The sequence below is a fragment of the Cibotium barometz genome, unplaced genomic scaffold (assembly GCF_041138505.1).
Source record: "Cibotium barometz isolate CiBa-2024 unplaced genomic scaffold, ASM4113850v1 ctg368, whole genome shotgun sequence".
NCBI lineage: Eukaryota > Viridiplantae > Streptophyta > Polypodiopsida > Cyatheales > Cibotiaceae > Cibotium > Cibotium barometz.
In genome coordinates, this window is record NW_028229435.1 from 717,736 (window position 1) to 740,435 (window position 22,700).

General features: G+C 48.7%; 2 protein-coding genes across 2 annotated transcripts in view; one reads left to right on the forward strand and one right to left on the reverse strand.

Moving 5' to 3' along the window:
* Positions 1-22,700, forward strand: part of LOC147602616 (uncharacterized) — a 32,316-nt gene that overhangs the window by 1,870 nt on the left and 7,746 nt on the right. Inside the window, exon 5 of the mRNA XM_086797818.1 lies at positions 228-303. Within this exon, the coding sequence (XP_086653944.1) occupies positions 228-303 (76 nt within the window). The remainder of the gene's footprint in view (positions 1-227; positions 304-22,700) is intronic.
* Positions 13,998-16,768, reverse strand: LOC147602617 (uncharacterized). The gene is made up of 2 exons (XM_086797819.1): positions 15,858-16,768; positions 13,998-15,738 (listed from the first exon to the last, which is right to left on the reverse strand). Exons 1-2 carry the CDS (start codon positions 16,424-16,426, stop codon positions 14,172-14,174), a joined length of 2,136 nt encoding a protein of 711 aa, XP_086653945.1. The 5' UTR covers positions 16,427-16,768; the 3' UTR covers positions 13,998-14,171.

A 22,700-nucleotide genomic window follows, 5' to 3' on the forward strand; every position in this document is an offset into this window, starting at 1 on the left:
GAAAATAAACCCTTGGATTTTCATGCTTTGTGGCTGCCATTTTTTTGTGTATGTTTGCTTTTAAGGTAGGGATAAGTTGCTGAGAACTCTCTTGACCCCTGCAAATTTGTTCTTTGACATGTCTGGTATTTCTAGGCAGGGTGTGTGAAATGGTATTTCTAGGCAGGGTGTGTGAAAAGTTGGTATTATATGCTTGCAGATGATCTTACTGCTTATTTTTCTTTCAGGTATAATGCTACTATTGAAGCTCTCACTCCTCTCGGTTATCTAGTGGTTTATGATGGATGGGGCAACAAAGAGGAGGTGAGACAAAGACGTTTTTTTTGAAGTTGTGCCTTCCTATAGGCTATCTAGCATCTCTCTGACTCTTTGCTTAAACAAAAAAACACGAGACCTTTGCATTTGAATATGGTCAGCTTTCCATTGCAGTAGCCTAGCTTAGCCACAATTTTCTGGGCTGTAACTTGGTTGTGACAGTTCTTGAAATCACATGTCTTGTACCCTCCCATTAGGTCTCCCTCCTGCTTTCTTTTGTTATCTGGGTCTCTTAGATGCAGGTGGTGGACAAGGTGGTTTTGGGAAACTACGGGAACAAAGTCATGATATCACTAGATTTATCTTTAGCACTAATCTTTTTGTTGGAATTTCTCTCTTTACCCCAGATCTTGCCATCCTTATGGCATCTACTGTGTCCTTGGCTCCTCTCTTCCTTGAGGCTTTATTCTCGGACTCTGAAAAGTGTTGCTGCGTGCTGCCACCTTGCACTTATAACTGCGTCTGCTGTTTCTATTTGGAATGTTCGAGTTTTGGGTCAGCTTAAATGCTAGGGTGCAAACACCATACATGCCATTAATGCTCTCAGTGAGACCATGCGACGATGTGTCTCTCATGTGATTTGGAAAGGTGCAACCCTCACGAGGAGGGCTGTGTTCGGGAAGAACAGCCTCGGGGATCTCGTCGATGTAACTCAGATAAGAGATGTGCATGTCGGGTTCCTCCGGAAAGTAGTCCATGAAGCATGCACGTAGAGAGCGAAAGCACACAGAGTATGTGGTGTGGACAAAGCCAGGAAAACCCACGAATAGCCAGGAAGAAGAGCGCCTATTCGCTGGGGAGGAGGAGGCGAGCAAGAACTAGGCGGCATCCTGACAGCCGGGGGGGGGGGACGGGTGGTGATTTCCGACTCGCCCACGGTGGCTGTTCACACCAACAAATCCCAAACGGACGCCCAGTGCACGCCCAGCGGGTTACGCACGCCTGTTGGATTTGTTTGGGTTTTTATTTTTTATTTTTAAAGATCCATGTGGCAATGCACGTATTAATGTTGTGTATTGTTTTTTTTTGTTTTTGAAGGTTGACGCTTCGCCGACTGGAAGGATGCGCCGCTTCGAAGGCTGGATCACGTCGCCGACTGGAGGGTGCGCCTCTTTGAACAGTGTGCCACCAGCAGTCGCTGCATATATTAAGGAGGCTCACAAGGCATCATACTCTCCATGAAAGACATCAAATTTCACGGACTTGTCCCCTGCCTTGAACTCCTTGAGCTTTTTGGGATGTGATTCATGTTCTTCTCTCTTTCTCTTCCCCTTATCCAACCAACGGGGCAGCCCTCTTTACACGGGCTTCATGGGCAACCAAAGGTTTTTCACGAGGCACGTTGGTATGTGCATTATGAATCTGTGGCCCAGATGCTTGTGACCTCCCCAAATGATGCAATGTCTCACCACGAGACAACTCAATGGGCAGAGTCTTTCGGCTTGCATGCTGACCACTCTCTCCATGATATACATTCTTTGAATCCACAAGGCCGTCATGTTGCCCACTAGCTCCAACATGCACATACTTGTTGCTTCATGTCCCATGAGGAGTAGATGCATGGCGAGAAGTGACTGATACCTCTTCCTTATATATAAAAGACCTCAACCGTTGAGATGTTAGGTCTCGCTGCTTCAAATGAGATGGATTCTTGAATACTAACTCTCCATCGTCTCCTTCTTTGAGATCACCCTTGCGGATGAGATAGGAGAGTGCCAACTCCCTTGGCTTCTTGCCCACTTAACGAGCCAGACTCAAAGGTCATATCCACCATGGCATCAGCTTTCCTTGCTTCAATGACACTTTGTACATGGGGATCTTTATGCAAGAATTTCAGCTCTTGCTCCTTTGCCTGCAAAAGCTTCTTCATGTGCTCCAATTCAGCCCTCAATGCATTGGGCTCATCCTCATGCACAGGCTCTTTTCCATAGGATGGTTGTCCCATGAATGCACTGTCATAACCTCTCTCAAGAGACTTGTGCTTTCCTAGCAATGCATCGGAATCACGAGAAGCACTGGACTAGCCTCTTGAATTTGGCACTTCCAAAGGATTGCCTTGGCTGTCCATTGAGTCAAGTGTCTGTATTTGCTTCCGATCTCAAAACACCGTGTCTCCTCTTGAGAAAGAGAGACAACCGAGCTCTAATACCAATGTAACTGCTCCCTACAGGAGGCCTGACAAATCGGAAGATAAAATACACATATTTTAGATCACTTAACTAATTCAAACAATGGACAACACTTGCAACATTAAAACTGAAAATAACAAAGTATTTCTTGGAGTATTTATATGTACAAGTGTTCACGGGCCCTAGGCCAGATTTCTCCATAACAAGGAGTGAGTACAACTGGTACACAATAAGATTTTGTCGGTGAAGAATCAGTTGTCGGAGTAGACCAAGTCACAAGTAATCTCCCACCTTCGATGGGTGAACACCTGTCCTCACTGGTCTTCCAGGACCGTACACCAACAGGCACGCCCGTACTAACACTTGGCAAGGTGAAACACCACGGAGGGAGTAATACCTGGTGCTCCCAAATCAGCTTTGCTCCCAACATTCCTCATATCCCAAATGACCTTTACTGGCTCCTCCAAAAAGTGAGGACACGATCAGGGTAATCATGGGAAGAAGTCACCGTCCTGATGGGCTTATTAATGAAGGCAACAGAGTGATATTTTCCTGACAAGACTTGTACAAGCAACATTTAATTTTTAATAGTTACTGATTCTGAAATACAACGATAAATACCTGACAAATATTCAAATTCAATTCTCAGGAGAGAAGCTCATCCCCTTTTTATTGCACTCCCAAATTGTAGGCAGGTCCTGGCAACAATAGATGTTGGACAGTAGCTGGTACAACTGCAGGTACAATTGGGTACAATCAAGTACAAGCTCTACAGTTGGTACATGCATGTATTGCAGGTAAGGTCGGGTACAGTAGGATACAACTAGTACAGGCTGGTACATGCTGGTACAAGTACAACAGGTACAATCGGGTATAGCAAGTACATCCAAGTATAGCAAGTACAGACTGGTACAGCAGATATAGCCGAGTGCAGCAGGTACAGGTTGATGCAGCAGGTGCAGTCAGGTATAACAGGCGGGTACTGGCTGCTAATAACAAGGCGGGTACAAGCTGGCAGGTACTTTCCTTCAATCAGTCCCACCAACAATCCACATGTGGGAAAAGAAGAATTACTTCATGCAATAATAACTATAAATGTTATTCCTAAACGCTGTTTCAGTCCCATATGATGGTGTACAGGTCCAAGGTACAGGAAAGTGCACGGGTACAAAGCCCAAGGCAAGGAACACAAGATCGGGAAGAGCTCCCAGGAGGTGTGTTAGTGGTGTTCCACAAAGCCAGAGGGGATGGCAGTCCTATGAGCTAGATAGGTTCTCGGGCAACAGTCCCAAGGGAGGATTATCCTCCAAGGAGTGATGTGAGAGTGCCAGACTCATTTCTCAGGAATGAAGACCAAGACAGTGTTCAGAGACACGGCAAGAATGGATTGGGGATTGGATGGAACAGATGCATAGATATTATTCAGAGTCAGAGTGGTTTTGGAGACCGGGCCGGGTTTTTAGTGAAAAGGGTTGCCAAAGTTGGATGGATGACAGAGGGCCTCCGGAATAGAGTGGGATGATGATAGTCATCCAAGAACAGGTTGGAATCCCGTCATCAAGTTTAGTAGAGGGGGATGTCATGTGCAATGCCATGGACATTCTTTGGAGCTAGTCCAGAAGGGTTTTTATGTGCTTTAGGAACTCTGTATCCATGGCTGAAAATGCATGTGAATGTAAAGTTGGCACCCTTCGTTCAAATCGAGGGAGTGAGTATGTCCAAGGAATTTCATACATATATGGCTCAAAAAGGCATAAGGCATCAATGTACAATGCCTACTACACATCTCAGCAAAATGGTTTGGTTGAGAAGAAGAACACGTCTCTCATGGAGATGGCACGATGTATGGTGAAAGCCCAAGATTTACCTCATGGTTTTTGGTTAGAGGCAACTATGTGTTCAACAAATGCCTTACCAAGGCCTTGCAATCTAAAACTCCTTATGAAGCTTGGCATGGCAGGAAGCTTTTTGTGGTTTATTTACGTGTTTTTGGTTGTCTTGCTTATGCTCTTGTGCCTGAGCAACAACACAGTAAGCTTGATGATAAGGCAGTTAAATGTATATTTGTGGAATACAGTTCAGAAAGCAAGGGATATATACTCTACCATCTAGACTCAAAGTGGATTTTGGTAAGTAGAGATGTTGTTTTTGTTGAAAACCCAGTGCAAACATAGGTCTGTGAGACCATAGACATGTTTCATATGGCCATTTACATGTTTCATATGGCCAAATGGAGCTGCAATGGGACCAAATGGTCTGACCCCGGTGGCTTTGCCCAGACCTACACAAGTAGAGACATTGTCTTCTACACAGACTCACCAAAGTCCCAAGGAGAGACCTACCCAGGGTGTCAGAATGTAACATGCAACCGGTTTGATCACACGACAACGATGTTTGAGCCCAACCAATCCTATGGACTTTCCCAACCTCCGTAACTGCCCCAAGCTGAGACCTTCAACAATGCTTCACAGGACTCTGTTTGAGTTACTCAACTCCTTCACTCCGGAATTAGTGCCACTTCCCGCCGATGCTGGGTGGATTCCAAGTCTTCCGGCCTCTCCTATCCCAGCATCCCCGGCCTCTCAGGTGTACCGCATTCATGTCAGCAGCCCGCATGTGACCGAACCCGACACTTGGGCGATTTGAACTATTTTCCTCACCTGCGAGCCACTGCATCTTACTCATTTCGAGTATTTTCTATCACGGTACCCGCAGTTTGCACACTTTCTTCCAGAGTGCAGTGTGGATGGCTTACGCAATATCTCCTCCACGCGCCCTCCTGTGACATTTTACTGCGAGATCTTCGTCCTCGACTATACTCCATTATCTCCGGTGCCCAGTTCTTTGGCGGAAGCCGATGCAGTAACTTCCGAGGACGATCCCGAAGAAGTAGAAGACCCCGACTTCGTGTACGAGGATCCTGTTACTGCCTCTCCAGCAGCTGTTCCTTCCATTCTACATTTCGGGTGGACCTTTCCTGCATCCCCATAGTACTCTATTTGAGTTCTCCAGATGTCGACTTCGCACGACAACGTGCCACCCGCCGATTCTCAGATGGAGGCCTTGCAGATGACTACTCTCCAACAACAGATGGAGGACTTGCAAAAGGCCTTTTTCGACGGTATGGCATCAATGAGATCCCAAATGGAAGACATGCAGCAGCGGCACCAACATCAGCGTGAGGGATCCAAGAAGTCACAGCCAGCGAGCACATCGTTCGCATTCTCCACAGCCATCATCATCATCCTCGGTGGGCCAGCAGGACGATCCCTTCACTCCTCCCGATCCGACTGTCGAGGTAGACAATGTTGAACTTAAACTTTTATATAAATTAATGACCACAGCACAAACACGAAAGATGGACATCAAGTTACCTGAGCCCTACAATGGCCGCCGCGATAAGCGGTTGATCGATCACTGGCTCTACAAAATGGAGGTCTATTTCTCAAATACCGAATTGCCCGAGAACAAAAAGGTGGCATTCTCACCACATGAGCGATCTGGAGGTGACCGATGTGATAGGCCGACTTTGGGAGTTGGCTCATTTTTTCTTGGATCCCGGGAGTGTGGATACCTCAGGGATTCGGCATTTGGTCGTGCGCATAGTGGCAGACTTGGCACGCGACCCTGGATATGTGAGTATACACGAGGTTTCTCTGTCAGAGCAGGAGGCAATCGCCATGGGCCACAGCCACTGGCGCCTGATTCGGGATTCTTGCAGTACACCGGGTGGGCAGATTCGCAACCGTTCGGATGGGGACTACTCTCCATCCAAGCCGCTTGCGAAGGCCCGCCGTACGGCTGAGACAGCATCCACCTCAGCAGGGCATCCATGAGGATCATCTCATGGAATGTACAGGGCCTTGGCGGAGCACACTTTATACGCTATCGAGGTTGCTTGAGGCAGGAGCTTCAGAGATGCCTGGTTGGTGGCAGCATTGACATTTTGATGATGCAGGAGCACCACTTGGGTGAGAGCAGGATCCGGAGATATGGTTCGGTGATGCCTGGTAGATGGGACACTGTTTGGTCTGCAGGGTTTGGTCCTTTGGGTGGACAGGGAGGAGTATGCATGGTTATTGCAGATGTATGGCGGCAGGCCATTGTGGATCGAGGGATCATTGTGCCTGGTAGAGCACAGTATGTCATTCTGAGGATGCATGATGAGCTATTGGGTGTGCTCAACATCTATGCGCCCAATCATGCTAGTGCCAGAGCAGAGTTCTGGACTCAGGTTACAGATGCATTGCCAGAGGCCGCACATTGGTGTGTTGGGGGAGACTTCAACATGCTTGAGGACCCGGCAGATAGGGTGGGAGGCAGTCATGTTACAGTGCACGGCACGGAGCTTGCAGCTTGGGACCGGTTTTGCACGTCACTGAGGATCACTGATGCATGGCAGCATGGGGCTTTCTCCCGGTCTTAGGACAGTCTTAGTTTCTCTCGGTCGGATCGCCGGCAGGGAGGGACTAATCTATCACGGATTGATCGCTTTTATGTGGGCGATTGGTTAGGGGAGCGAGGGGGCTCCGTCGGCATTCTCGCTGGCACCTCATTTTCAGATCATGCGCCAGTTATATTGACATTGGAGGAGGGGACACGGGAGCCCAGCTTGCAGTTGAGGATCCCAGAGAGGGTACTTGCAGATCCCAGTCTCGCTGAGGACATTGAGAGGATCTGGCATGATAGTCAGTGCTCTGACCAGGATGCAGCGGGCCAGTGTGCCCAGGGACTCATTGATCTTAGCTCTTTTCTACACGCTGCAGCTTTGACACGACTGGGAGAGATTCGCGAGCGGGAGCAACGGCTGAGACGCAGCCTTGCTTCGCTACAGCGCCTTAAGGAGCAGCAGCCTGCATGTGAGTGGGTGGCGTCCCAGCTGAGCCAGGCACGCCAGGAGGTTAGAGAGGTAGAGGAGCAGAGACATGAGTTTTACTATCGTCGTCAGGCCTCTCAGTGGACGCAGCTTGGTGATAGAGTGACTGGGGAGTTTTTTGAGATCACTGGACCCCGTCATGCGCGAGCAGGAGTCCGCCAGCTTGGTAGACCGGATGGATCGGTAGCTACTGAGCTCGGGGAGATCAGAGCCATTGCCACTGCTTTTTATAGTGACCTGCTTTCAGCAGAGCCAGCCACTGAGGATCGAGATGTTTGCAGACAGACTGTGTGGGTCCATGTGCAGAGGAGGGTCACAGACCATATGCGTACAGTTCTAGGTGCGCCTCTGTCAGAGATTGAGCTTGCCGAGGCCTTGAGGGTCCTGCCGCGACATAGTTGCCCAGGGGAGGACGGACTGACGCCGGCCTTTTTTATGCGCTATTGGGACCTTTTGGGGCCAGGCCTCCGCAAGGGCTTTCAGCATGTTTTGGACACTGGGGTGATGCCGCAGAGCTTTTCAGAGGGCTTGATCTATCTTATCCCCAAGGGGGAGGGAGTATCAGATGACATTCGGCATTGGAGGCCTATTACGATCCTCAATACTGTCTACAAGGTCTTAGCAAAGGCCTTGAGTTTGAGGATCCAGCCCTTCCTGGGGGAGTTGATTCATGCTACTCAGACAGGATTTGTCAAGGAGCGCAGTATCCTTGACAACATCTTTACTTTCTGGGAGGCGACGGCCCGAGCTAGATTTCTTGGCGAGGACTTGGTCGTGATGCTTCTCGATTTTGAGAAGGCATACGATAGAGTTGATTGGGGATTCTTAGAGGGCACTATGCTTCGCCTGGGCTTTGAGCCAGGATGGATCAGAGGGGTGGCAGCTCTGTATTCCACAGCTCGCAGCCAGGTGTGCTGATTGCAGGAGGACGGGGGCCGAGTTTTGAGCTGACCAGATCAGTCCGTCAGGGGTGTCCTCTCGCCCCTTTCCTTTTTCTCTTCTTTGCGGAGGCTATGAGTATGTATTTGACGGCAGAGGAGGTTGGTTTGAGAGGACTTCAGCTCCCAGTCCGGGGGGAGGATTTGCTTGATGCTGAGTTTGCAGACGACACGGGCTTATTTTTGCATGGCCAAGAGGCCAATCTTATTTGGGCTGAGCAGTCGCTCCAGGTTTTTAGTGCAGCTTCGGGAGCATTGATCAATTGGCGCAAGACAGTGGCCTTTTGGATCAGTAGTGCTCCCACTCCGGGATGGAGCGCGGACCCCGGTTTTAGATGGATTCCTCCAGGCACAGCACTGCGGTATTTGGGATGCCAGATTGGCCTCGATTTGTCACCTAAGCAGCAGATTGCCCCGCTTCTTCTGAGCATTCGGAAGAAGCTATTGTATTGGAGTACAGCTCGACTATCCTTGGCTGGGAGGGTGGTGGTGGCAAATCTGGTGCTGTTAGCGACCATGTGGTACATTACGTCTTGCTGGATTTTCTCGAGCTCTTGCATCAGCCAGGTACAGAGGCTGATCAGGAACTTTCTGTGGTCTGGGCGGGACGGTCAGCCAGCTCGGGCAAAGGTTGCATGGGCAGTTATTACACTTCCGCTGGCTCAGGGCGGTTTGGGCATTACAGATCCAGTCGATCAGAGTAGAGCCTTATTGGGGAAGCTTATTGTTCGGGGGTTGCTTCCAGGCGCTGAGCCTTGGAAAGAGCTCCTCTTGCAGCGACTGCAGGCTCGGGCGCCCCCTGCAGGGGGTACTTGGGCACCAGAGATTCGCTGGATCTTCATAGAGATGAGGAGGACAGGCCTCAGTAGAGGATGGGAGGACAGATTTGCTCTGAGTATCCTGAGAGCTTGGGAGCTGCTGAGACCGGGGCTCTCTCAGCGGCCTCCTCCTTGTGTTGAGGAGCGGGCCAGGCAGCCGCTCATCTGGAGCCCAGCGGTTCGTACGGAGCAGGGTCATATGCTGGGTTCTCGGCCTCGTCTAGCCTGGGGACCTTTAGCGGCAGGCCCAGCTCGTAGTTTTGGAGACTGGCAGGCTTTCTGCAGTCTACCAGAGGAGATCCAGGTGGAGAGGCTGAGTCACTTCAGAGGGGGGTTGATTATGAGGGATGATATTCAGGAGGCACTTACAGAGGAGTGGTTCACACCTCTCGAGCCAGTGGCCCCACGGTGGATGGGAGCCTTTACACAGTTGGAGATCCTGATTGCTGTCAGAGCTAGCACTGAGGATGGCAGATGCCTCTACTATGAGATTCAGGATGAGGGCAGACTCCAGAGAGTGGAGGTGGAGTCGCCTTTGGTTGCAGAGTGCACCTTTCAGAGGATTCGGGTAGTGGCTGCCGCTTCTCGGAAGTGGCATATTGACCCCGACCCTGCTGATGTGCTCCCGGATTGGCGCATATGGGCATATGCAGCGCGCCCCTTGGCCCGGCTACAGTGGGACCCTGGGGAGTACGAGTGGCATGATCCTTATGCATCCCTTGAGGCCACAGAGATCACCTTTTTCCAGTATACTGTTCGGCTGGGACGGCATATTTTGACGGCGAGGAGGACGGTTTCTCCAGCGGCAGCGGGGCATTGGCGATTGCAGGGACTCTCACAGGAGTTCCTGGAGGATTTCTGGGCTCGGCTCTGGGCTAGTCGGCAGGCCCGCAGGATCTCGGCTTTTCAGTGGCTGGTCGCCCACAGGGGCTCAGCAGTTGCACTTGGCTTGTTTACAGCGGTCTTCCGGCGGCCAGCGTCCGATGCGGCCACCCTATGGAGACACAGAGACATTGCCTTTGGGACTGCCCTTAGGCACAGCAGATTTGGCTGCGGATGCTGCGTATTCTGGCCCCCCTCTCTCCAGAGGGTATGTTTACGTGGGGTGCCGCTGCTTGGTCGACTTCGTCAGGGCCTGCTATGGGCTATGAGATGGAGCAGGGCAGTCAGGCCATCAGATTTATTAGGGGCCAGCCTCGCCTGGTTCCGGCACCGGATTTCTCGTCCGCCAGCTGGACACAGGAGAGGGATTTACGATGGGAGCTCCTCAGCAGCCTCACCATCTGGTTCACCTAGAGGGCCCGGTGCTTTACGGCCTTTGAGGGGAGATTAGAGCCACCAGCAGAGACTGTTCGGGGGATTTGGCAGGAGTTGATCCACACCCTGCGAGGACAGTACGACCGCATCCGGGGAGACTCGGATGAGGCGATCTTGCCCAGGCCTTTCACACCACTTGGCGCTGTGGCCCGTTCTACACCTTACACACGGGATCCCCCCGTTGGCACTACAGGCCACCTGTTTGGCTCTCCCCCCCCCTATTGTATGATTTAGCCGCTCAGTTCTTTATACTGATGCTTGTATTTTGCAGCACCTAGGGAGAGTCTCCCGGGCTGCCGTGATGTATTCACTGCTCTTCTCTCTCTTAGGAGCAGGAGAGATCTTTTGTAGCCCTACGGGCGTTTTTATATAACTAATGAAAGGATCTTTTCTCGGAAAAAAAAAAAAAGGTGGCATTGGCTAGTACCCTCTTGAAAGATACTGCCTTCCTTTGGTGGCGACGCAGGATTGCAGATGGCAAGTCTACTCCAACGTGGGATAAATTCCGGCGTGCTCTTCGCAAGGCTTTTTAGCCTGCAAATGCGAATTTTCATGCCAGGTCTTCTCTCCGCCGCCTGAGTCAAACTAGCTCCGTGGCCGCGTACATCTCAGAGTTTCAAAAACTGGCTCTGGAGATAGAGACACTGAGCCCCTCTGATCAGCTTCACAGCTTCATTGACGGGCTTGAACCCACAATCCAAGACGAAGTCCATAAGTATAATCCTGCCACCCTGGATGAAGCAATCTCGTATGTCGAGCGCATTGGTGATTACCGGTGTCCTCCCAGGAACTTTTCCTCTGGCACCCGTTCCTCTCAGCGGAATCGATCCAATGGGACTAGCCAACCCCAGCGTCCTAATTCTGGACAACCCAATTCTCGGCAATCATATTCTGGACAACAGTCCTTCCGGCCGCACTTTTCCGGGCAAACTTCCGTGTCAAATGCAGGATCCTCTCAAACCGAATCCTCTGGCAGCAGCAGCAGAAACCGAGATCGGTCTCGACAGGACCGTCGCAACAATGATCGGCGCAACTTCAAGCGAGAAACCTCTTTAGGACAGCAAACCTCTTCATCAAAACTGCCCCTTCATCCCAACCTAGTCGCCCAGGCCTCTGCACAATTTGTTCTGGCGATCACCGGTGGTATGAATGCCAATTTGTTCCAACACTGCGCAATTCTCAGGTGGACAGTTGTCACCATGCTGATCATGACCCGCCTCCTGTGAAAGACAAGAACAAACAGATGGCTTGTTCTGTTCGCGTTTCGGAGTTTGTCAGTACCCTGATGCTTAATGGCCAAAGTACCAACCCTGTTCCGGTGAATCTTTCCAAGCAGGTCCTTAGTCTTCTTGGCTTCATTGGCGACCATCCCATCAATGTGCTGGTGGACAGTGGCTGTTCCACTAATTTTGTGGGCACTTCTTTGGTTCACAAGCTTCGCCTACAGACCCGACATTTTGTGGATGCTTTTCAAGTCGAGCTTGCTGATGGTTCCTTCCTTGATTGTAACAAAAAGGTGCAATAGCTCCAGTTCCAGATTCAAGATTACCAAGATCACCTTAATTTTTCAGTGATGCCGTTGTCACATTATGACACGATATTGGGACAATCTTGGCTGTATCGATATGATCCGGTGATCAGCTTTCATTCCCATTCAATCCAATTATATCATGATGGTCGAGAGCTGGAACTTCATGGTCTTTTCAGTGCCAAACCCATCACTGTTGTTTCTGCCCTGCAAGTCAAACGTCTCGTTCGCAAATGTGACAGTACAACATCCTTGGTCATGTTACGGGAGATTGAAGCAGAAACCAGTGGGCAATCTCAAGCCTCGTCATCAACTACTGCTTACTTGGAGCAACCCTTCTTCAGGCCTTTTCAGGATTTGTTTCCGAATGATCTTTAGACGACATTGCCTCCTCGTCGTCCTGTGGATCACCCGATTGATCTTATCCCAGGTCAACCTTCTCCAACCTGAGCTCCATACCTTAAAAGTCCCTTCGGAGCCCCGGTTTTGCTTGTCAAGAAGAAGGATGGATCAATGCAGCTTTGCATCGATTACCGTGCTCTCAACAAGCTGACAATTAAGAACAAATTTCCTTTGCCTCGCATCGATGAATTGTTCGACCAACTGCTTGGTGCTAAGGTGTTTTCCAAGATTGATTTAAAGTCCGGCTATCATCAAATTCGTATCCGTAATGGTGATGAATATAAGGCCATTATGAATTCTTGGTCATACCTTTTGGGTTAACCAATGCCCCAGCCACTTTCATGACCCAGATGAATGAAATTTTTGGGCCATACTTGGATAAGTTCGTGATCGTTTACCTTGATGATATTCTGGTTTTTAGCCGATCTATGGTCGATCACAAAGAGCATTTACAGATAGTCTTTGAAGTACTACGCAACAATGTGCTGTACATCAACAAAAAGAAGAGCGAATTTTTCAAAAACCATGTGGAATATCTTGGACACATCATTTCTGCTAATGGGATTGCAGTAGATCCTAAGAAGATTCAGGCGATTGTGGATTGGCCTTTGCCTCTCACCATTTCAGATGTTCGATCCTTCTTGGGACTTGCTAACTTTTATCACAACAAGGTGCATAGATTTTTGGAGATTGTTGCCCCTTTGCATAGATTTTCGGAGATTGCTGCCCCTTTGACAAAGCTGGACAAACTTCAGTGGTCTTCAGAAGCTGAGTAATCCTTCAATGATCTCAAGCATGCCTTGACGACCATCCCGGTCTTGGCCATTGCAGATCCCACCCAGCCCTTTGATGCAATGACCGATGCCTCAGATTGTGCTTCTGGTGGCGTTTTGATGTAGAATGATCGTGTCATTGCTTTTGACAGCAGAAAGTTTTCAGCCATTCAAAGCAGGTATCCTGTGTATGATAAGGAGTTTTTGGCAATCGTGCATGCTTATCGAACATGGAGACATTATCTTCTTGGAGCAGATTCAGTTGTACGTACAGATCATCAATCTCTGACGTATATTTTCACTCAGCCTGTTATGAACTCTCGACAAGGCAGATGGGTTGAATTCTTGGCTAATTTCCACATGATTATTCAGTATGTTCCTGGTCTTCAGAATGTGGTTGCAGATGCCTTAAGTCGCATGCCTCGAGCCATTAATTTTGCCATCACAGATGTGCAAATGGAAATCCCTGCTTGTTTCAAAAATGAGTATTTGACTGATAGAGATTTTGGAGATGCGTTCCGTGCTCTCAAATCTTCTAATCCCAGTCCTGCAGAAATGAACATGTTTGCAACCTATATTATCATGGATGAGTTGCTGTTCTTCTCTGATCGCATTTGTGTACCTCACAATACTTCATTGCGGAAGATTCTTATTCAAGAACATCATGAAGTCAGAGTCACATGGGGACGGGGGACGGGGACGGGGACGGGGACGGGGAAGTGCCGTCCCGGGGACGGGGTCGGGAACGGCAAAAAAAACCTCTTTTTTAAAAGCAATTTAGGAGTTGTATGCATGACATACATATAGAGACACACTTTGAACAAAATTTTACACCGAATAGACAAAAAAACAAGAGTCATTTTGAGCAAAATGCGCTAATAAAACATCGATGGCACACTGATTATGTGATTGATAGTCTGATAGATACAAAGAGATAAGTACATGCCTCATGGGCAGTGAGGGTTACAAAAAAGAGTGGGTACAAAATAGGGATACTAGATAGATCACAATAGATCATGGCCATTGGCAGTGGGCACAAAAAAGGTGAGATGGCTCAAGGCTCAAGAGTCAAGCCTCAAGCTCCTGAAGTGCTAGCCTGACGGGAGGCTTGGAAGTCGAAGTCGTCGATGCCATTTGAAGCCTCCTCCTCCCCCTCAGGCTGTAGCTCCTCCTCTACCTCCTCAAGATGCTCCTGAGCTGCAGGATCCTGCTGTGCCATCTCCCATTCGGTGAAGGGATCCGCCTTCCCTGTTGCTGTCGTACATAGCATGCGCAAGTTAGCGCTCACAAAAACCAAATCACTTGCCCTTTGCACTTCAAGGCGGTTCCTCTTCTTAGAGGCAATGTGACTGTAAACGCTCCAAAGTTGCTCCAAGCAACTAGAGCTCACAGCCTGGCTAAGGATGCGAATAGCCAAGCGCTGCAACTCCAGCCCATCTGATCCGTAATCCTCCCACCAAAGAGGAGACCCAATCTTGAGGCGGTCAAGCTGTGCATCTAAACATCCAAAAGATCCCTGCCGCGTCCTGTACTGAGATAGCTGGTCTCTGATCTTCCGCCTGATGGTAGGGTCGGGCTCTAAGCGCTCCAAAATGATCCGCCATCCCCTGCTTACTTCCTTGTCGGCCTCTTGCTTTCTGCCCTGGAACTCTGGATCAACCACAAAGGCAGCCGCATGAAGAGGGGAGTAGTAGGAGTTCCACCTGGACTCACATAATGAGTGGATCTCCTCAAACTCGGCCCTGTCTGGCACAAGCTGCTGGAGTGACTCGATCATGCGATCCATGGCCTCATAGACCTTGCCGATACATGGTTCACGGCCGTCAATGACTCGTAGAAGGTGAACAATAGGCTTGACCAAGGCATCAAGTGTCTTCACCTTCTCCCACCAAGCGGCATCATCGGCGCGATCTCGGCACGTTCTCCCTGTTGCCGATTTTGACTGCGGCATGGCAGAAAATTCATCACTAAGGAAAAGCCCTCTTAGGGCTCCGCCACATGTAGACAAGCGGCCTAGCATGAGGAAGTTGTATGCAAACCTTGTCTCAGAATACTTGAGGAGGGAAAGAGTGCTCCTTTTAGAGAACTCATGTCGCAGCCTTTGGTGGTTGAGGACAAAGGATACAAGCTGGTTAGCCTCCTCAATGGTGGGTGCAATCCATGGCAAGGCACCTATGTCTTTGAGGAGGTTGTTGAGACAATGGGCCATGCAAAAAGAAACTGTGATGGATGGATACATTGACTCAATAATGCTCCCGGCTGCCCTATTTGACGCCTCTCCATCCGCCACCATGCCGACCACAAGCTCCGGCCCAATGACCTCGATCGTGGACGCCCATTCCGCGGCAAGCACATCCACGGCCTTCCCAGTGCCACTCGCATCATGTGACTCGATGAAGTACACTTTGCCCCTTGAGTAGGCCACCACTCCATGGATGGAGCGCTTGCGCGTGTCACTCCATCCGTCTACAATGAGAGAGACTCCGTTAGTCTCCCATGTTGCCTTTGTATCCGCCGCCGCTTGCTCAACGGCCAACTTCTCCCTATCAAGCAAAGTGGTGCGAATCTTTTCCGATGAAGGTGGCACATAAGAGGGGCCATATTCCCCGATCTTTGTGGCCATCTCACGGAAGTAAGGAGACCTATTTCAAGTAAGGAAAACCATGTAGCATGTTAGCTTTTTTTGGCAATATGACAAATGCTTTGAAGCATGAGACATTTAAAAAAAAAAGAGTGAAGAGAATTGAGTCTCGACTCTCACCGTGCCGCTTGAAACGCAATGTGGTCGTGGTAGAAGAACCTAGCCACCGACCTATCCACCTCATCCTTCAATTTTGGGTTCCAATTCTCGTTAAGAGTGGATTGACGGCGGATGGGAATGGAGGCACCCGATGTGGATGGAGTGGACTTGAATGGTTGAGAGCTTGAAGCAAGATTTGGGTTCCTCTCCACCTCCATTCGCGTCGGTTGCTCTCGTGCTCTCACCACATCATGAGGATCAACGGCAACATGTCGCCCTCTCTTTGCCGCCTCGGCCACCTCATAAACCTTGACCTTCTCAAGAAGCTCCGCTCGCTTCTCAGGAGTAACACGTGCGCAAAATTGCACTTGATGACCGGCCTCGTGCAAAAAGTGAGCTCGCACTTTGTTGGCGCCGCCACTTCTCTTGTAGGAACAAAGCTTGCAATTCCATGCCCTTGAACCACCGCCCACTCCACGACTAGCGTAGTGGACCTCATCCCACCATGACCATGTGTGCACCGCCGGCCTCCTTCGTGAAGAGCCCGCAACGGAAGATGTGGCGGCGGCGCCTTCACCTTGAGATGCCATGAATGATGAATAGTGTGAGAGAGAGGGAAGAAGGGTGCGAGAGAGAGAGAGAGAGAGAGAGAGAGAGAGAGATGGCTTGGAAGTTGGAGAGAGAGAGAGATGGCTTGGGGAGAGAGAGAGAGAGAGAGAGAGAGAGAGAGAGAGAGATGGCTTGGAAGTTGGAACTTGGCACAACTTGGCACAACTTGGAGAGATGGATTTGGAAGCTTGAGCAATGAGGCTTGAGAAACGAGTGTGGGTGCAATAGAGAGTGTGCCTTTTTTTATAGCCCGTTTCCGCCCGTTTCTGCCCGTTTCTGGCCGTTTTCTGCCCGTTTCTGGCCGTTGGAGACGTCCCCTCACCGCGTCCCCTGCCCGTCCCACGTTTCGGGAACGCGTCCCCGGGACGCCTTCAGGCGTCCCCGTGTTGCACGGCGTCCCCTGCACGTCCCACGCGTCCCCGGCCGTCCCCGTCTCCGCGTCCCCGCGTCCCGCGTCCCTACGGCCCGTCCCCGCGTCCCCGTGTGACTCTGCATGAAGTTCCTTATGCTGCTCACCCTGGTATCAACAAGACATATCGGCTTTTGTCTGCTACATACTTCTGGCCTCAGATGCAGCAAGATGTTATCAAATTTGTCAAAGCTTGTCATTCATGTCAAACAATGAAAGCCTCTCGACAACTTCCTCAAGGGTTACTTCAACCGTTGCCAGTTCCCAATGAGAGATGGGAAAGTATCAGTATGGATTTTATCACCACCTTGCCTCGTTCATCCAACGGCAATGCTCAGATTCTTGTGGTGGTTGATCGATTTTCCAAAATGGCGCATTTCATTCCTTGCAAGAAAGCTGCTTCAGCCCCAGATGTGGCGTCATTATTCGTGCAACATGTCTTCAAATTGCATGGTTTGCCAAAGACCATCATCTCTGACAGAGATCCAAAGTTCACTGGACATTTTTGGACGTCTTTGTTCAAATCTCTTGGCACAAATTTGTTATTCAGTTCAGCCTATCATCCTCAAACAGATGGACAGACTGAAAGAGTCAATCAGATTTTGGAAGAAATGATTCGACATTACATTCAATTCCGTCTGGCATCATGGGAAGATTATTTACCACTCGTGGAATTTGCTTATAATAATTTCCACCATTCAGCAATTGGATTAACTCCATTTCAAGCAGCATATGGGCATACTCCTCTTGTGCCTACAAACTTTGTTTTACAACACAAAGTGGCGTTGGTAGATCAGTTGGTTCAGGAGATGCAAGATATGCTTGTACAAGTTCGAGATAAATTGGTCCATGTGCAACAAAAATATCAAAAACAGGCCAACAAGCATCGTCGACATGCAGAATTTCAAGAAGGAGATTTGGTCTTATTATATGTGGCACCTCACCGCTACAAAACAGTGAAGTCAGTTTTTCTAAAGTTACGACCTCGCTTCTATGGGCCTTTCAAGATTCTTAAGAAAAATTCAGTTGTCAGTTACAAGTTGGAACTTCCACCGTCATGGGGAAAGATTCATCCGACTTTTCACATTTCTTGGCTCAAATAGTATGTTCAAGGAGATTCGCCTGTTCCAGACTTATCTTCATATGTACCAGAAATTGAAGATGACCATATTATCCTTGTTCCAGAAGTAATACTTGACGTACGACAGAAGAAAACAAGAAGAAAGTTGACTACAGAATTTCTTGTGAAGTGGATGGACTTGGATGAGTCTGATTCCACTTGGCAAACAGATGAAGAAATGCAGCAGTACCCTAACCTTCTTCAGGAGTTCTTTGACAAACGGATGTCTATCATTTGACACATGGGTTTTATTTTAAATGGGAGGGAATGTCACGATTGTGACGTGTTTATGTATCAGATTCTCTCTTCATTGTTGATTCCTGTTGTTGCAGATGCAAAGAGTAACCAGCCAAAGGGAACCCCTACCCTCGACTGGTTGTGACTCTTCGTCAAAGGATGTACATCTTCATCGAATAGCCACATCCCTTCGACGAATGGTTGTATCCCTTGATGAATGGTTGTGCCTCTACATCGAATAGACACATCCCTTAGCCTAAAGTTGTACCCTTTCGTCTAAGGTCATGTCCTTTCGTCAAAGGACATGCCTCTTCAAATGTGTCTCTTCATCTCCTATATAAGAGACCTATTGTACTCAGTTTAACAACAAGTAGTCAATTCAATCTTGTCTCAAGTGTTATCCTGAAGGTTCTTGTTCTAAGTTAATTACTTAAGTAGTAATTAGTACACAAAATGCAGGATTAACAACATAATCCTCACAGGCTTGACCCCCGAGCAAGGGAGCAATATGCCAAAGAGGGGAAATGCTTTTCTTGTGGTAGTAAAGAGCACATATTTAGGCAATGCCTACCTGCAAGCAAAAGTATGAGGACAAGCCACCCAAGGCAAATGTGCATGCTATACCTGATGTGCAAGGTAACATTGAGCATGATGGCAAAGAGAGAGTGGTATGCAAAGCTTGGGGACAAATCAAGGATCAGCTCGCCTTATTCATGTTTGATGATTGTGCAATAGATAACTTCATCTCTACACAGATGGCAGGCGCCTTGGGTATAGAGATTGGGGACATGGGACCCCAAATTGAGGCAGAGGCAGCTTTTGTTGGCAAAGAGGTGCAGGTCATTCCTCTTATTGGAAAGTTGCGCATACATATACAGGGTTATTTGGATCATGAGCATTTCTTGATTGCCCCTCAATGGATGTGATGTATTGCTTGGCAAGCCTTGGCATCATAGGCTTGAGCCCCGCAAACAATATAAAACCAACAGGATCACCTTTATGCATAAAGGCCGCATGCATGTCATTGATGCTGGCAAGGAAGGGGATTCTATCCCAGTTGTATCGCACATCCAAATTAATAAGGCAATGAAAAAGAGTCTTTCCGCGTACTTGGTTTTTGTTCGTGACAAAATTGAACAAATCCGTACATGGAATCTCATCATGGAATACCAGGAACGTGGAACATGAGAGGAGCATTAGTCCCCAATCGATGGTATACTACTCTCCAAAATATCAAGCATGGGGCTAATGAATTTCGCCGAGAGGTCTCCCTCAGCTATGCCACATGGAAAGGTAGCTCAATGGCAGTGGAGCATGTCCTGGATCTGGTGTCAATGAGGGGATGGTGGTCGATGTGCGGGGGGCCGGGGACGTAGGGCACGCCAGGTAACTCCTCCAGTCCGAGAGAGAGAGAGAGAGAGAGAGAGAGAGAGAGAGAGAGAGAGAGAGATTTTTAATATCATATTTCTCATTGTAGCCCCAAGGTGGGGTAGGTCATAGCCTAGGTATTTTGTTCCTTTTTGGGAAGGCCAAAGGCCATAAAATCATGTACCTTTTTGTACTAGATGAATATAGTGAATATACATTCATCTCTCTATCTCTATTTTCTGTCTATGTTGATTGTTCTTGCATTAAGAGTTCCTATGCAGTATTTAGGACTCAAAGAAGACATAGAGCCTCCACGCGTGTAGCATTGGTATCAAAGCTTCAAGCGGATTCTGAGATATTGTTGCCCATGTCCCACACCCACCCTTACTGCATTGCACATGGATGAAACCATCACCCGTGTCTTGATCTTTTGGTGGTGTGGTGACCATGCAACATTGGTATCAGAGCATCAAGCTCAGCTATGGTAAGTGCTGTTGGTGCCCCAAAAGAAGTGCACGTCCAAGGAGAGAAGCTCATCATGTGTCAAGATCCCCAGAAGCTAGTTGGTGTCAGGCAAAACCCAAGGGGAGGGTTTCATGAGAGTTGGTAGCCAGTTGGGGCTGCCCAAGAAGCTTTCATAGAGCACTCCAACGGATGAAGTTCATCCAAGGGTGGAGCCAAGGGTGCCAGGATTAGTTTCAAGAAGAAGGATTCATGTTTGTGTTTAGGGATAGGGCAAGAAGGCAAGAGGACAAATTGAAACAGATACAAAGATCTCTACATCAGATTTGGAGTGGATTCAGAGACCTAAGGCAAGGTTTTCAGTGAAAAGGTTTCCAGGAAGGGAAGGATCACAAGGGACGGGGGTTGGTAACGGGGACGGGGACGGGGACGGGACGGGGGACGGCCATAAGTAGGGAACGGGGACGGGGGAGGGAACGTCACTCAAAAAATACTTTTTTTAAAAAGTTTTTCTACTCCACACTTATTCTACTTTGGAAGTACATCAAAATGAGCACAAATTTACACTAAAATGGTAAGCTTTTGAGTCATATTAACAAAATACGCCAATCAAAGAGTGAAGGCATTGACGGTTGAGGAGGATGCTATGGTTGAAGATGGCTTGAGCCTTGAGCAATGAGAGAGAGAGAGAGAGAGAGAGAGAACCTAGAGGCCTAGAGACTTGGAAGTTGGAAGACTCAAGAGGCTTGAGGGAGAGAGAGAGAAAGAAAGAAAGAAAGAAAGATATATTAACGTCTACGAGAGGCCAAAGTCGGCCTATGAGACAAAAAATAATACAATTGTGTTCTTCTGGTCATCGGAAGAAAAGAAACAAAAGAAAAAGTGTGCATGTGTCTGGATACAACTGTGAATCATCATGGATCGGTGGAGAGGCTTGGAAGTTGGAAGTTACTAAGTTAGAAGAAGCTTGAGGGAGAGAGACTAGAGAGAGTAGATACACTCATAGAGTGTAGCTTGAGGCTTAAGGCTTGAAAGTTGAGAGAGAGAGTTGCTTGAAGGGGTGTGTGTGTGCTTGTAGCCTTGTAGCCTTGTTCTTATATAGATATTAGATAGGCAAGAGAGAGAGGCAAGGGCAAGACTCGAGAGAGAGAGAGAGGCAAGGGCCAAGCCTCAAGGGCCAAGGCCCAACACCCCAAGGCTCAAGCCTAAAGGCCAAGCCTCAAGGCAAAAGAGAGGCAAGGGCCAAGGCCCAACACCCCAAGGCTCAAGCCTAAAGGCCAAGCCTCAAGGCAAAAGAGAGGCAAGGGCCAAGGGCCAAGGCCCAAGCCTCAAAGGCTCAAGGCCTCGCCAAACGGCTAGAAACGGCAAAAAAAACCAGTCTGACTGCACACAACAGCTCCCAGCCGTCCCGGTTCCTACTTTCGTCCCCCACAGCTGTTCCTGTTCCTACTGCCGTCCCCTTCACCGTCCCTTGTGAGGGACGCCTCCAGGAGGACGTCCGACCGTCCCCTGCCGTCCCCGTTGCTGAACCGTCCCGACCCGGCGTCCCTCCGTTCCAACAGTCCGTCCCTTCCGTCCCCTATGACTATGGGTATGAGAGACCATATGTGGAGATAGGGGGTGATGACAGTCATCCAGGGTCAAATGTTGGAATTCTGTCATCAAGTTTAGCAGAACGGGATGTCATGTGCATGCACATGGACATGCTTAATCCTAGGCTAATCCCTGATTTGCAGCAGATAAACATTAGGTTTAGGGAACTAGCCAGCCTCAGAAAAAGCTCAATTTGGACACAACTGACGTCGGCCAGACATTGCAAAGGTGTACCACAGGTTTTTGTCCATGGGAGCTGGCCGACAGCAATTTGCCAAGTGGTCTAGCTGCCAAGAGCCTATTAAAGGCATCATACTTCTCATTGTAGATCATCTCTCCCCAAGGTAGGGCAGGTCATAGACTAGGTATTATGTTTCCTTTTTGGAAGGTCAAAGGCCACAGAATCATGTACATTTTTGTACTATATGAATATAGTGAATATACAACCCTCTCTCTCTCTCTCTCTCTCCATCGCCTATGTATCACATATTGCACCCCCATTATGGTACTGGTTGGAGCTAGACAGATCTGCATTGCATTCTTGTATACCCTGCGCATATAGGTTGCATACTGAGCCTCTAGTAGTAGTGCTCCATCCATCACACCCCCCCACTTGCTCAGTACTTTCATAGTTTATTTCATGTTCATTTTGTCCTTTTTTTTTCTAGACATCCAGAAGACATTGACAGTTGTACATTGATTTGTCTCATAGGTCGAGTTCGGCCTCTAGTAGACGTTAATACAGCTTTCTTTCTTTCTTTCTTTCTTTCTTTCTCTCTCGTTTGTCTATGTTGATTGTTCTTGCATCAAGAGTTACTATGCAGTATTTAGGGATGAAAGAAGAGATAAGAGCTTCCACGCATGTAACAATGGGTCTATGAGACCAGCATGTGTTACAAATATTCCATGTGCAGACAATGAACATGGAAACAAAAAGTAATGGAACAAAGACCTGTGTACTACAGACCTCCCATGTACATGTGGTATTGAAAATGTGGAGTGACCTTTCCATGGCGGGGGAGTATTTCATGGATCTACAGCTGAGGTGTAGCCATATGCTCACTTA

Excerpts from the sequence above, each read along its gene's own strand:
- LOC147602617 (XM_086797819.1), bottom strand. The coding sequence starts at position 16,426 with ATGGCATCTCAAGGTGAAGGCGCCGCCGCCACATCTTCCGTTGCGGGC. Across the intron at positions 15,739-15,857 it reads ATTGCGTTTCAAGCGGCACG|GTCTCCTTACTTCCGTGAGA; the intron begins GTGAGAGTCGAG and ends TACTTGAAATAG.